The 15109-nt window shown below is 41.6% G+C and overlaps 1 protein-coding gene across 1 annotated transcript; it reads left to right on the top strand.

Moving 5' to 3' along the window:
• The first annotated feature begins 10282 nt into the window (after window positions 1-10282).
• On the top strand, window positions 10283-11564 carry LOC134640474 (uncharacterized). Its single transcript, XM_063492277.1, has 4 exons — window positions 10283-10331; window positions 10532-10626; window positions 10728-10914; window positions 11013-11564. The coding sequence occupies exons 3-4, from the start codon at window positions 10734-10736 to the stop codon at window positions 11213-11215; spliced, it is 384 nt and encodes a 127-aa protein (XP_063348347.1). The 5' UTR covers window positions 10283-10331; window positions 10532-10626; window positions 10728-10733; the 3' UTR covers window positions 11216-11564.
• Window positions 11565-15109: the final 3545 nt, after the last annotated feature.

Below are 15109 nucleotides of genomic sequence, written 5' to 3'. Positions count from 1 at the left end.
TTGGCCTGTTAGCCAGAGATGGGACTGAAACACCTCAGAGCTATGCTAAAAAGTGGGTTTTGTGGATGGAAGAGGCTTATCGTATTGCAGCTGAGAACAGCCAGCACTCTAGTGCAAGGGTTAAGAAGAACTATGATCATCACACACAGAACACAGTCACTCTCCAACCTGGTGAGACAGTGTCCTAGTCTGTAACATGAGTGAGAGGGGAGGACCTGGAAAATTGAGACCTTACTGGGAGCAAACTGTGTATGTCGTCAAACAACAAGTGAGTGACAGTCCCATTTACAAAATGTGTTCAGAGACGTAATGTGTTTACTTCATAGAAATCTCCTACACCTCGTGAAAGACCTACCTGTTGACCACTGGGGGACCACTACCACGTAGAGGGAACCAAAAGAAAAGAAGTCATCGTGTTGGGAGACGTGACTGGTTGGAGACACCTGAAAGCAGTGACTGTGAAAACTCTGAAACAGCCAGAGTACAGTACTGGCTTAGAGTATCACCACAAGCTCAGCATCAAACAGTGAATATGAGAGCAACAATCCGGTTTGGATCTTGCACTTGTGTCCATCCCATTTACCTCGTGCCGCTGGGCCGTGACAGATGTCATATATGGCATACAGCTTGGTGTCATTTATGTCATACAGCCTTGTCTCATGTATGCACTCAGCTTGAAGTCCTGGAACGAGACAGCTTGATATCGTATATGCATTCAGATTGATGTCATATAGGCATTCAGATTGATGTCATATAGGTATACAGTATGATGTCATATAGGCATACAGTATGATGTCATATAGGCATACAGATTGATGTCAGGACAGGCATACAGTATGATGTCATATATGCATACAGTATGATGTCGTATGATGTCATATATGCATACAGTATGATGTCATATATGCATACAGTATGATGTCATATAGGCATACAGATTGATGTCAGGTCTGGCATACAGTGTGATGTCATATAGGCATACAGTATGATGTCATATATGCATACGGTATGATGTCATATATGCATACAGTAAGATGTCATATAGGCATACAGATTGATGTCAGGTCAGGCATACAGTGTGATGTCATATGTGCATGCAGATTGATGTCATATGTCACCACAAGCTCAGCATCAAACAGTGAATCTGAGAGCAACATATCAGCTGCAGAGGAATCCAGAGAGAGTCAGAAAACAAATACACATGTGCGCTGCTTTTCGGTCTGGTTACTACCGTTTATGTCAGACACCGGTACCCATCCCTACTGATGACCATATTCTCTTAACCTTAAAAAGATATGTTGATATGTCCAAAAAAGGTAAAGATGTGTCCAGATTTAATTCCATTTCCTCACTTAAAGTGGAAAAAAGTGTCAGGGTGGGGGGACTGATTGAACTGTGATTGTGGAATTTGCCTCACACAGGTGCGTTCACTATTGCTTGTTTGAGAATACTGCTGTATATATACAAATGCTGACTGCATAAACAAACTGTTGTACATATATTTTTAGAATTATCTGAATATATTAAGAAAAAGACAATAAAAAACAATGACTTGCAGCATCAAGCGGAGGACTTTAATCTTCTCTGGGTCTTGTTTACAAGTTTGGGGACAGCTGAGCAGAGGACTGACACATGAAAAAAATGAGCTTTCTCTAAGGGTGTTGCCTCTCCCTTAAAGACAGGCTGAGGAGTTCAGTTACTCAAAAGGGGCTCAGAGTAGAACTGCTATTCCTTCACGTTGAAGAGAGGCTGATGAGAAAAGGAGAAAGAGGCCCCAGGGCAGACCCAGGACACTCTGGAGAGGCTATATCTCTCAGCTGGCCTGAGGATGTCTTGGTGTTATCCCAGAAGAAGTGGAGGAGGTGGCTGGGGAGAGGGAGATGTGGGCTTCTCTGCTTAGGCTGCTGCCCGGGTAAACCAGTCCTTGATAAGCAGAAGAAAATGGATGGATAACAATAATAAGCAGAAGAAGCTAAAAGACACAGACACAAATTTAAAATAAAACATTATTAGTTATGAATTGAAAGATATAATTATTCAGCTATATAATAACTCAGCTTATAAATATACATGTAGGCATTTTTTTAAAGTAAATTATCGGGCAAAGGAACTGAGTTTGTTGGCAAACAGCAACAGGAAGACAGCAGCTACATTTTCTTCTGAATTGACAGTTAGCAAGTACAGAACAAACAGAAATGCAATTACAATATTTATTTTATTAATTTAACTTATTACCCAGAACTGCAACAAAACAAACAATCAAAAAACGCTCAATTAACAGAAGAGAGAGAAATCTAGCGAGACACTCTGACTAGGACACGGCCTCAGAGGACCAAACTAGCAGTCAGCCACTTGTACGGCTGTGCAGATAAATAATTAGTTGCCGTTTTTGTTTTGGGGGCTTTTTTTATTCCTGGGACTTCTGATCCTCTCCAAATACACAGGGAAGTACCTGATGCAGCTAGTTTTGGGTACTACCATCACCAAGCATTTACAAAATCTATTAGAGGATAATAAAGTGTTTTCACCAACTTGGCCCAGAAGAAAAACATATTTTAGCATATAAAATAGCAGTCTCTTCCAAACAAGTCCTTTAGCATGCTGATGTTAAAAAATATCATGTAGAGTAAGACAGGCATAGAGAACAGCACTGACTGGGAGAGGCTTTGAACAGATGACATACTCAGTTCAATTCAACATATAAGACTTTAAGAATGCACAAGCATCTATCAAAAACCTATTTAATCTATCATCTGTGATATTATTATATACAATTAAATAAATATTTAAGAAAAATTGTGTATGTTTCTGTTCTGTGTCCTGTGTACTGTTTGTTTGTATATGTGTCTTTTTGCTGCTGTTACAACCAAATTTCCCCTTGTGGGACAATTAAAGGATTATTCTATTCTAATTATAATGTATTGTTTATCTCCCTTAAATAAACAGGCAGCCTTCAGGTATGAAATATTCATTTGTCTACTGTTTCAGTGGCTGATAGTGCCCCACAGGCCTCAATGTGAGTTTGAAGCCATTATAATGTTTAAGTTGTTTAACGATAAACAGATTTTGAATGAAAGCCACGGAACTTCGGTAGCACAAAAAAGTCTATATTCTTTGTGTCCATATGGATCAGTCATATTACCATTATTTCCCCCTAAGGTTGCCAAAAGCACCAAGTTAATACTTGAAAAAACTGCAGCAATACACAAAAATATAATCAATATTCTGTTTACTTGGTGACAACGCTGCTTTTAGCCTTCAATCAGAAAGCCTTAAGTTGGCTAGTTAAGCATCGGGCTAACGTTTAAAGCTTTCACTTTGGAGAAGTAACTCGCATTACTGCTACTGCTGTGTAATCTTGGTTAAATTCACAGCATATTCCATAAATTACCCTGCAATAACTAACTGTTATAATAGCGGCACCGTATTGCATCACACTGAGTGCATTTCAATCATTTATCCCGCGAGTTTGCTAGCTAGCAAAATAATAAAAACGATTTTAAAAATTAGCATGTGTAACGTACACACTCGAGAAAATGATTTACTAGGACTTACGCAAACTCCCCCATTGTGAAAACGTACAAATCCTTCTTGTATTTTTGGTTTTCCAGCAAACACTCATTAAAACGGCCTCCAGGCACGTTAGTGCACTCACCCCCGACTGTTCGGGGAGGGGGTGGGGGGTCACAAATTGAAACAGACTGACGTGCAGAGCTACAAGGCAGCCCAGGCAGAGAAATGTTGCTTTTAGACTTTTTATTTCTCTATTTGATAAGAAAACTATTCAATCAGATAGTTATTTGTGGTGAATGAAATACAGTTTCAAGACGTTTTAAGCACAAAATCCCAAATAGAAGCACTACAATATTAAAATCCAAGATTGTTCAAGGATTTCAAGCACCCATACGAAACCTGCATATGAAGTTGATGATTGTTAAAATAAAATAGAACATTTTCATCAATTTCTTGTACGAAATGACTATATACAGAAAAGCTCGACATGTTATGCAAAAGAAAAAAAAACAATTCTCGTAATTGTCAGTTTCGTAATTTCAAAATTCTTCAAAACTAACATTTTCTTTGATTGACTCATATTAAATTTCCTACGGTCAAATTCAGTGTGAACAATATTACACAAACAAACATGTGTGTGTGCGCCTGCGCATACATTAGAATCACTTTGATCCCTTGTGATGCGGTAACTTTGCTTTGATCCTGTATGACTGGTAGCTTTGCTTTGATCCCAAAACCCATAAATACCAGCGCTCACCTATTATACTTTATGGCATAACGGACGTTGACCTGACACCAACCCAAACCCTTTCGAGACGTTTTGAGAACATTTTAGGACAGAAACCAAAACAAGTTCAGTTTTGTTTCTAACCAATTCACAGAGCAAACAGACAGATCGTGGCTATTAAAGTCAACAAGAGCGACCCTGAAATTCTGCAACAGGCAAAACTGACCAAAGAACAATTTCAATACGAGACAGATTATCAGTCCAAGGAAAGTCGATATAAAACCTAAGCGTTTCGATGACCTCGAACATCGACTGAAGGTTAGGCGAGGACCTGAAAATGGCCAACCATTATTTGTTAGTCTAATCAAACAGATGTTGGTCATGTTTCTGAGGTCGGTTTTCTCCTTTTTTATGTTGCTCTTTCAGTTTTTCTCCTGAGATGAGGTATGAAGTGTCTGTGGTGCAGCTGATCTGGTCTGTCTCGAGACAGTCCAGGCTGCACTCACCTGCAGCAGGTGGAGACTCACCAGAACATTCAGACCTCACAAATTTTGTCTTTCTCAACTCTTCTATAAAGGGTTTCTCTCCGGAGGAGGTCCACCTTTATAATGGGTGGCCAGGCGGCCCAGTCTGGGTTTTTTCTGCTTTCTTTCACACGCCTGAGGGGTGGTGCCACACCATCACGAGGGCTGGCTAGGCTTTCGCAGCCTGTGTGAGTGTATGTGTCTGCACGACTGTGTTTATTGTGTTATATATTTCAAAAAGATGCACATCTGCAGTTTCTTTGGTGGATCTGGTCTCGTCTGTCTTGAGACAGTCCAGGTTGCACCCACCTGTAACAGGTGGAGACTCACCAGTACATTCAGAACTCTGAATGTGTGTGCAGTGTGCGCAAAATTTCCATGTTCGGATTTCTTTTGGGGAGTTTATCTCTGGATGTGTGTAAATGTATGTGCATTCATGTGTGCCTGCGTGGAGTCCTGAGGTTTGCTGGTAGGGTGGACGTCTACGCATAATCACAAGTGTGTGCAAACATTTCCATGTTTTAATTTCTGGGAATTTGGTTTCTTTGGGGGAGTTTATCTCTAGATGTGTTCAGATGTATGTGCATTCATGTGTGCATGCGTGGAGATCTGATGTTGGCTGGTAGGATGGACCTCTATGCATAATCACATGTGTGTGCAAGCATTTCCATGTTTGGATTTCTTTGGGCCGGTCCACCAATGTAAAGAGCGGTGAGGCGGCCCGCTCCCGTTTTTTCCTGCTTTCTTTCCCGCACCTGGAGGGCGTCGCAACCTCCTCATGAGGGCTGGCTAGTTTTTGGGAGTGTGTGTGTGTGTGTGTATGTGTCTGTACAACTGTGCTTATTGTTTTGTTTATTTCAAACAGATGCGTGTCCTCACCTCTGCAGTGCTGCCGTCTCCTGTATCCCGGCATGTTTCTAAGGTACGTTTTCTCCTTTTTTATGTTGTTCTTGTGGTTTTTGCCCTCACATGAGGCTTGAAATTGGGACTATTTAACAGGATCATGACATCACATATATTTAGAATCTTACCACCAATTTGATCCTTTGATCCTTAAATCCATAAATATGGGTAAGAAGCGATGACTTTTAGTCCATTAATCACAGCATTTATGTTCGCAGAATTGAAACGTTCGCCAGAGAAGTATTTTGAAACATCTGGATCCTTTTCGGAGTAACTGTTTACAGATTCCAACATGTCTCAGAGAAAACAACCCTACAGATTTTTAAGGTAAGTTTTCTTTCTTTTTTCTGTTTTTCTGTTGTTCACTAAAAGAAAAGAGACTCACACAGGCTCACCTCTACACGGCTGCCGTCTCCTCTAACCCTGCATGTTTCTAAGGCAAGTTTTCTCATTTTTTATGTTGTTCTTTTGGTTTTTGTCCTGAGATGAGGTTTGAAGTGTCTGTGGTGCACCTGGTCTGGTCTGTCTTGAGACAGTCCAGGCAGCACCCACCTGTAACAGATGGAGACTCACCAGAACATTCAGATTTCACAAGTTTTTGTGTTTCTCAACTCTTCTGTTGAGGATTTCTCTGAGAAGGGGAGGGCAGTGTGGCCTGGGGGAGGTCCACCGATATAAAGGGTGGCCATGTGTGTGTATCTGTTAATGTCTGGATGTGTGCAGACATATGTGCATTAAGCCTGCGTGTCTTATTCCATCATGTGTCATGTATCACTCCAAATCTCACTACCTTTAACTGATAATAACTGTTTGCTGAGTGTTATGTCTAAAAGGTATTGCACAATCGCCTCTAGTAGAGGATCAGGTTTCCACTGATAATGGATTTTAATATGACTGACCAATGATTGTGGAGCACGTCCATGTAGGAGCAAACTTAAATGTTTAAAAATGTTCAAAACTTAAGATATTATATTTCTGAAGTATGACGGAAGGAAAAAGTTACATTATTTCATATTTTAAAAAAATCCAATTTCATATGATCAAATTTATGTCAAAAAGTTCATATTTCTTCCCTCCTATGTCATGTGTGAGTACTGTACTGTAAATGTCATATATATCAGATGATACTGATAACCTAATGCTAATTGCAATAACTATGCAGAGGTCTCTAGGCCTCGACCTTTATGGAGCATGTGAAGTTTGGGGCAGAGTGGACAAAGAAAAGTTTCTCAGCAGGTTCAACAGCTTGCTACAACACAGGCCGATGAAGTATTGCACTCACTCATCCAAACTGGCAAACATGTAACATACACCCTAAGACTGATCCTGCTTTTTACTCCTTTGCTATGATTTCATTTGATATTATGTAGCCTTGGAGACAGTTTGCATAGATTAGAATGTTAGATTGCTGTGATGTCATCAATGCCCGATGTTTTGTTTTAATGTCTTGTGATAGTTCTAAGTGCAGACAAAGTCAGAGTTCAAGTGAGTTTAGTACAATTTTGAACCAGTTTCTGACATGTGGTCAAAATCTTGGCCGACCTTTACCACACCACGTGCTGTGGGTGTGCGTAAATATCTAGGTGAGTAAAGTCTCCTTTACCTGTTAAATTCATCTTAATTTGGGGCTTTTACTTCAGGTGTTTTGATTCAGTAGTAACCAAGTGATCTTTGTACAAACTGCAGACCGCCACACTGATCCCTGGTTCCTCAGGATAGAGGACAGGACGTCAGATGGGCGAATCAAGAGCTCCAAACGCAAAGATTGTGCCACAGAAAGACTGGAAAAAGCTTCCAAAAGAAGCAAGGACAGCAAAAGTCCAACCCCAGGCCTCAGCCATCTTGTCTTGGAGAAGTGTAAGTGAGACATTCAGAGATTTTTTGTTTTACAGTTATTGATCATCTGTAGGCCTGTGTGGAGTTCAGAGGTCTAATTGGTTTTGGTTTTGCAGCTGCTTTCAGAAAGAAGAGCAGCAAAGGAAAGTCAAGCAGCGATGGAACAAAACAACCACGCAGTAAAAAGAGCAAGACATCAAGCTCACAGGAGGAGGCCAGCTGCTCCGTCTACGAGTCGGATACACACAGCACATACAAAAGTCACACTAAAGGTAAGAAGTACATAGGTAAGTTCACACCACACCTGCAGTGATAGAGCCTCTTTCCCAAGCTCTCAGAGTTTAGCTGGTATCCATCTGCTAATCACTAGGAAGCTTCTAACAAAGACTGTATGAATGTGTACATTGAGGCAAAGTCAGCTTTCCTACATACAACTAATCACAACCCCTGTGTTTGTTTTGTCTCTCTGTAGAGGACTTTGAAGAAAAATACGAAGAGCAGGATAAGCTGGGTGAAGGAGGCTTTGGGACTGTCTTCTTTGGAAAAAGCAGAGAAGACAATTTCCCAGTATGGCTTCTTATGTGTGCAGTTTACAATTCTTCTAGTGGCAATCTTTAATGGATAATGTAAATCTGATTATTTGAACGTATTTTTCATTTGTCTGTCAGGTCATAATGAGACAGCTGGTACATGCAGCCGCTGAAATGCAATCCAAGGGTGTCTTCCATCGAGACATTAAGCCAGACAATATTGTGTTTGACACATCGCCTGATCATCCAGCATTTCTATGTGTCAAATTCATTGATTTTGGCATTGGAGTCCCTTTTAGAGCAGAAGCAGTCACACGAAGAAATGGTAGGTCGTCAGCCTCACTGTTTAAATGTCCTTGCCTGCCCACACGCTTAGTGTCCACATGAATTCCTTACCATGAATAATTACTCTCTGGATTTTAGGGACCAAATCAGCCGCTGTAAACTGGCAGGACTTTAATGCCACCACAGCAGATTGCGTCACAGTTTTGCAGCTGGGTGCGGTGATGGATTGGCTGGTACGTCACATCATCCCTGATGACAACAACACATCTGAGATGCACACTGACATTTCAGAGGGGAAGCTGAATGTTAATTCTTTAACCTGTCACATTACAAAAACTTGAAAAAATCCCCCAAAGAAACCAAATTCCAAGAAATCCAATCATGGAAATGTTTGCACACACTTGTGATTATGCACAGAGGTCCACCCTACCAGCCAACCTCAGATCTCCACGCATGCACAAATGAATGCACATACATCGACACACATTCTGGTATTGATATTTGACATCACAGTAGAGACGCAAATCTGGCATAGCTCTGAGGTCTTTCAGTCCCATCTCTGGCTAACAGGCCAAAAATTAAGTCTACTAGGAGACGGGGGTGTCGACCATACAAGAGGTAGTGGGGTGAAAAGCCTGTTGCCTCATGCCTGGTGCAGTTGTATGCATGTACTATCTGAGGCAGATGCTCTTTCCAGCTGCTCTTTGCCTTCTCCTCCAGTGTCCTTAGCATTTGAAGAAATATCCAATTAAATGGCTCAGCTGGAAATGGGTTGCCATTTGGATGGTATGGTGTTGTCCTTGAGTGAGCATCTCCAGCCAGGTGTCCCCACTTTGCAGTTATTTATTTGTAAAAAATGTTTGGTATCATGTATGATGTTCGTTCCACTTCTCAAGTGTACACCACTTTGTATTGGTCTTTCACGTGGAATTCCAATAAAATTGATTCATGTTTGTGGCTGTAATGTGACAAAATGTGGAAAAGTTCAAGGGGGCCGAATACTTTTGCAAGCCACTGTATATCAGATGACACTGATAACCTAATGCTAATTGCAATAACTATGCAGAGGTCTCTAGGCCTCGACCTTTATGGAGCATGTGAAGTTTGGGGCAGAGTGGACAAAGAAAAGTTTCTCAGCAGGTTCAACAGCTTGCTACAACACAGGCCGATGAAGTATTGCACTCACTCATCCAAACTGGCAAACATGTAACATACACCCTAAGACTGATCCTGCTTTTTACTCCTTTGCTATGATTTCATTTGATATTATGTAGCCTTGGAGACAGTTTGCATAGATTAGAATGTTAGATTGCTGTGATGTCATCAATGCCCGATGTTTTGTTTTAATGTCTTGTGATAGTTCTAAGTGCAGACAAAGTCAGAGTTCAAGTGAGTTTAGTACAATTTTGAACCAGTTTCTGACATGTGGTCAAAATCTTGGCCGACCTTTACCACACCACGTGCTGTGGGTGTGCGTAAATATCTAGGTGAGTAAAGTCTCCTTTACCTGTTAAATTCATCTTAATTTGGGGCTTTTACTTCAGGTGTTTTGATTCAGTAGTAACCAAGTGATCTTTGTACAAACTGCAGACCGCCACACTGATCCCTGGTTCCTCAGGATAGAGGACAGGACGTCAGATGGGCGAATCAAGAGCTCCAAACGCAAAGATTGTGCCACAGAAAGACTGGAAAAAGCTTCCAAAAGAAGCAAGGACAGCAAAAGTCCAACCCCAGGCCTCAGCCATCTTGTCTTGGAGAAGTGTAAGTGAGACATTCAGAGATTTTTTGTTTTACAGTTATTGATCATCTGTAGGCCTGTGTGGAGTTCAGAGGTCTAATTGGTTTTGGTTTTTGCAGCTGCTTTCAGAAAGAAGAGCAGCAAAGGAAAGTCAAGCAGCGATGGAACAAAACAACCACGCAGTAAAAAGAGCAAGACATCAAGCTCACAGGAGGAGGCCAGCTGCTCCGTCTACGAGTCAGATACACACAGCACATACAAAAGTCACACTAAAGGTAAGAAGTACATAGGTAAGTTCACACCACACCTGCAGTGATAGAGCCTCTTTCCCAAGCTCTCAGAGTTTAGCTGGTATCCATCTGCTAATCACTAGGAAGCTTCTAACAAAGACTGTATGAATGTGTACATTGAGGCAAAGTCAGCTTTCCTACATACAACTAATCACAACCCCTGTGTTAGTTTTGTCTCTCTGTAGAGGACTTTGAAGAAAAATACGAAGAGCAGGATAAGCTGGGTGAAGGAGGCTTTGGGACTGTCTTCTTTGGAAAACGCAGAGAAGACAATTTCCCAGTATGGCTTCTTATGTGTGCACTTTACAATTCTTCTAGTGGCAATCTTTAATGGATAATGTAAATCTGATTATTTGAACGTATTTTTCATTTGTCTGTCAGGTCATAATGAGACAGCTGGTACATGCAGCCGCTGAAATGCAATCCAAGGGTGTCTTCCATCGAGACATTAAGCCAGACAATATTGTGTTTGACACATCGCCTGATCATCCAGCATTTCTATGTGTCAAATTCATCGATTTTGGCATTGGAGTCCCTTTTAGAGCAGAAGCAGTCACACGAAGAAATGGTAGGTCGTCAGCCTCACTGTTTAAATGTCCTTGCCTGCCCACACGCTTAGTGTCCACATGAATTCCTTACCATGAATAATTACTCTCTGGATTTTAGGGACCAAATCAGCCGCTGTAAACTGGCAGGACTTTAATGCCACCACAGCAGATTGCGTCACAGTTTTGCAGCTGGGTGCGGTGATGGATTGGCTGGTACGTCACATCATCCCTGATGACAACAACACATCTGAGATGCACACTGACATTTCAGAGGGGAAGCTGAATGTTAATTCTTTAACCTGTCACATTACAAAAACTTGAAAAAATCCCCCAAAGAAACCAAATTCCAAGAAATCCAATCATGGAAATGTTTGCACACACTTGTGATTATGCACAGAGGTCCACCCTACCAGCCAACCTCAGATCTCCACGCATGCACAAATGAATGCACATACATCGACACACATTCTGGTATTGATATTTGACATCACAGTAGAGACGCAAATCTGGCATAGCTCTGAGGTCTTTCAGTCCCATCTCTGGCTAACAGGCCAAAAATTAAGTCTACTAGGAGACGGGGGTGTCGACCATACAAGAGGTAGTGGGGTGAAAAGCCTGTTGCCTCATGCCTGGTGCAGTTGTATGCATGTACTATCTGAGGCAGATGCTCTTTCCAGCTGCTCTTTGCCTTCTCCTCCAGTGTCCTTAGCATTTGAAGAAATATCCAATTAAATGGCTCAGCTGGAAATGGGTTGCCATTTGGATGGTATGGTGTTGTCCTTGAGTGAGCATCTCCAGCCAGGTGTCCCCACTTTGCAGTTATTTATTTGTAAAAAATGTTTGGTATCATGTATGATTTTCGTTCCACTTCTCAAGTGTACACCACTTTGTGTTGGTCTTTCACGTGGAATTCCAACAAAATTGATTCATGTTTGTGGCTGTAATGTGACAAAATGTGGAAAAGTTCAAGGGGGCCGAATACTTTTGCAAGCCACTGTATATCAGATGACACTGATAACCTAATGCTAATTGCAATAACTATGCAGAGGTCTCTAGGCCTCCACTTTTATGGAGCATGTGAAGTTTGGGGCAGAGTGGACAAAGAAAAGTTTCTCAGCAGGTTCAACAGCTTGCTACAACACAGGCCGATGAAGTATTGCACTCACTCATCCAAACTGGCAAACATGTAACATACACCCTAAGACTGATCCTGCTTTTTACTCCTTTGCTATGATTTCATTTGATATTATGTAGCCTTGGAGACAGTTTGCATAGATTAGAATGTTAGATTGCTGTGATGTCATCAATGCCCGATGTTTTGTTTTAATGTCTTGTGATAGTTCTAAGTGCAGACAAAGTCAGAGTTCAAGTGAGTTTAGTACAATTTTGAACCAGTTTCTGACATGTGGTCAAAATCTTGGCCGACCTTTACCACACCACGTGCTGTGGGTGTGCGTAAATATCTAGGTGAGTAAAGTCTCCTTTACCTGTTAAATTCATCTTAATTTGGGGCTTTTACTTCAGGTGTTTTGATTCAGTAGTAACCAAGTGATCTTTGTACAAACTGCAGACCGCCACACTGATCCCTGGTTCCTCAGGATAGAGGACAGGACGTCAGATGGGCGAATCAAGAGCTCCAAACGCAAAGATTGTGCCACAGAAAGACTGGAAAAAGCTTCCAAAAGAAGCAAGGACAGCAAAAGTCCAACCCCAGGCCTCAGCCATCTTGTCTTGGAGAAGTGTAAGTGAGACATTCAGAGATTTTTTGTTTTACAGTTATTGATCATCTGTAGGCCTGTGTGGAGTTCAGAGGTCTAATTGGTTTTGGTTTTTGCAGCTGCTTTCAGAAAGAAGAGCAGCAAAGGAAAGTCAAGCAGCGATGGAACAAAACAACCACGCAGTAAAAAGAGCAAGACATCAAGCTCACAGGAGGAGGCCAGCTGCTCCGTCTACGAGTCAGATACACACAGCACATACAAAAGTCACACTAAAGGTAAGAAGTACATAGGTAAGTTCACACCACACCTGCAGTGATAGAGCCTCTTTCCCAAGCTCTCAGAGTTTAGCTGGTATCCATCTGCTAATCACTAGGAAGCTTCTAACAAAGACTGTATGAATGTGTACATTGAGGCAAAGTCAGCTTTCCTACATACAACTAATCACAACCCCTGTGTTAGTTTTGTCTCTCTGTAGAGGACTTTGAAGAAAAATACGAAGAGCAGGATAAGCTGGGTGAAGGAGGCTTTGGGACTGTCTTCTTTGGAAAAAGCAGAGAAGACAATTTCCCAGTATGGCTTCTTATGTGTGCACTTTACAATTCTTCTAGTGGCAATCTTTAATGGATAATGTAAATCTGATTATTTGAACGTATTTTTCATTTGTCTGTCAGGTCATAATGAGACAGCTGGTACATGCAGCCGCTGAAATGCAATCCAAGGGTGTCTTCCATCGAGACATTAAGCCAGACAATATTGTGTTTGACACATCGCCTGATCATCCAGCATTTCTATGTGTCAAATTCATCGATTTTGGCATTGGAGTCCCTTTTAGAGCAGAAGCAGTCACACGAAGAAATGGTAGGTCGTCAGCCTCACTGTTTAAATGTCCTTGCCTGCCCACACGCTTAGTGTCCACATGAATTCCTTACCATGAATAATTACTCTCTGGATTTTAGGGACCAAATCAGCCGCTGTAAACTGGCAGGACTTTAATGCCACCACAGCAGATTGCGTCACAGTTTTGCAGCTGGGTGCAGTGATGGATTGGCTGGTACGTCACATCATCCCTGATGACAACAACACATCTGAGATGCACTCTGACATTTCAGAGGGTAAGCTGAATGTTGATTCTTTAACCTGTCACATTACAAAAACTTGAAAAAATCCCCCAAAGAAACCAAATTCCAAGAAATCCAATCATGGAAATGTTTGCACACACTTGTGATTATGCACAGAGGTCCACCCTACCAGCCAACCTCAGATCTCCACGCATGCACAAATGAATGCACATACATCGACACACATTCTGGTATTGATATTTGACATCACAGTAGAGACGCAAATCTGGCATAGCTCTGAGGTCTTTCAGTCCCATCTCTGGCTAACAGGCCAAAAATTGAGTCTACTAGGAGACGGGGGTGTCGACCATACAAGAGGTAGTGGGGTGAAAAGCCTGTTGCCTCATGCCTGGTGCAGTTGTATGCATGTACTATCTGAGGCAGATGCTCTTTCCAGCTGCTCTTTGCCTTCTCCTCCAGTGTCCTTAGCATTTGAAGAAATATCCAATTAAATGGCTCAGCTGGAAATGGGTTGCCATTTGGATGGTATGGTGTTGTCCTTGAGTGAGCATCTCCAGCCAGGTGTCCCCACTTTGCAGTTATTTATTTGTAAAAAATGTTTGGTATCATGTATGATGTTCGTTCCACTTCTCAAGTGTACACCACTTTGTATTGGTCTTTCACGTGGAATTCCAATAAAACTGATTCATGTTTGTGGCTGTAATGTGACAAAATGTGGAAAAGTTCAAGGGGGCCGAATACTTTTGCAAGCCACTGTATATCAGATGACACTGATAACCTAATGCTAATTGCAATAACTATGCAGAGGTCTCTAGGCCTCCACTTTTATGGAGCATGTGAAGTTTGGGGCAGAGTGGACAAAGAAAAGTTTCTCAGCAGGTTCAACAGGTTGCTACAACACAGGCCGATGAAGTATTGCACTCACTCATCCAAACTGGCAAACATGTAACATACACCCTAAGACTGATCCTGCTTTTTACTCCTTTGCTATGATTTCATTTGATATTATGTAGCCTTGGAGACAGTTTGCATAGATTAGAATGTTAGATTGCTGTGATGTCATCAATGCCCGATGTTTTGTTTTAATGTCTTGTGATAGTTCTAAGTGCAGACAAAGTCAGAGTTCAAGTGAGTTTAGTACAATTTTGAACCAGTTTCTGACATGTGGTCAAAATCTTGGCCGACCTTTACCACACCACGTGCTGTGGGTGTGCGTAAATATCTAGGTGAGTAAAGTCTCCTTTACCTGTTAAATTCATCTTAATTTGGGGCTTTTACTTCAGGTGTTTTGATTCAGTAGTAACCAAGTGATCTTTGTACAAACTGCAGACCGCCACACTGATCCCTGGTTCCTCAGGATAGAGGACAGGACGTCAGATGGGCGAATCAAGAGCTCCAAACGCAAAGATTGTGCCACA

This window comes from Pelmatolapia mariae, linkage group LG13, assembly GCF_036321145.2.
Source record: "Pelmatolapia mariae isolate MD_Pm_ZW linkage group LG13, Pm_UMD_F_2, whole genome shotgun sequence".
Lineage (NCBI taxonomy): Eukaryota > Metazoa > Chordata > Actinopteri > Cichliformes > Cichlidae > Pelmatolapia > Pelmatolapia mariae.
This window is presented reverse-complemented; position numbering and strand designations above follow the sequence as displayed.

Excerpts from the sequence above, each read along its gene's own strand:
- LOC134640474 (XM_063492277.1), top strand. The coding sequence starts at position 10,734 with ATGAGACAGCTGGTACATGCAGCCGCTGAAATGCAATCCAAGGGTGTC. Across the intron at positions 10,915-11,012 it reads AGCAGTCACACGAAGAAATG|GGACCAAATCAGCCGCTGTA; the intron begins GTAGGTCGTCAG and ends TCTGGATTTTAG.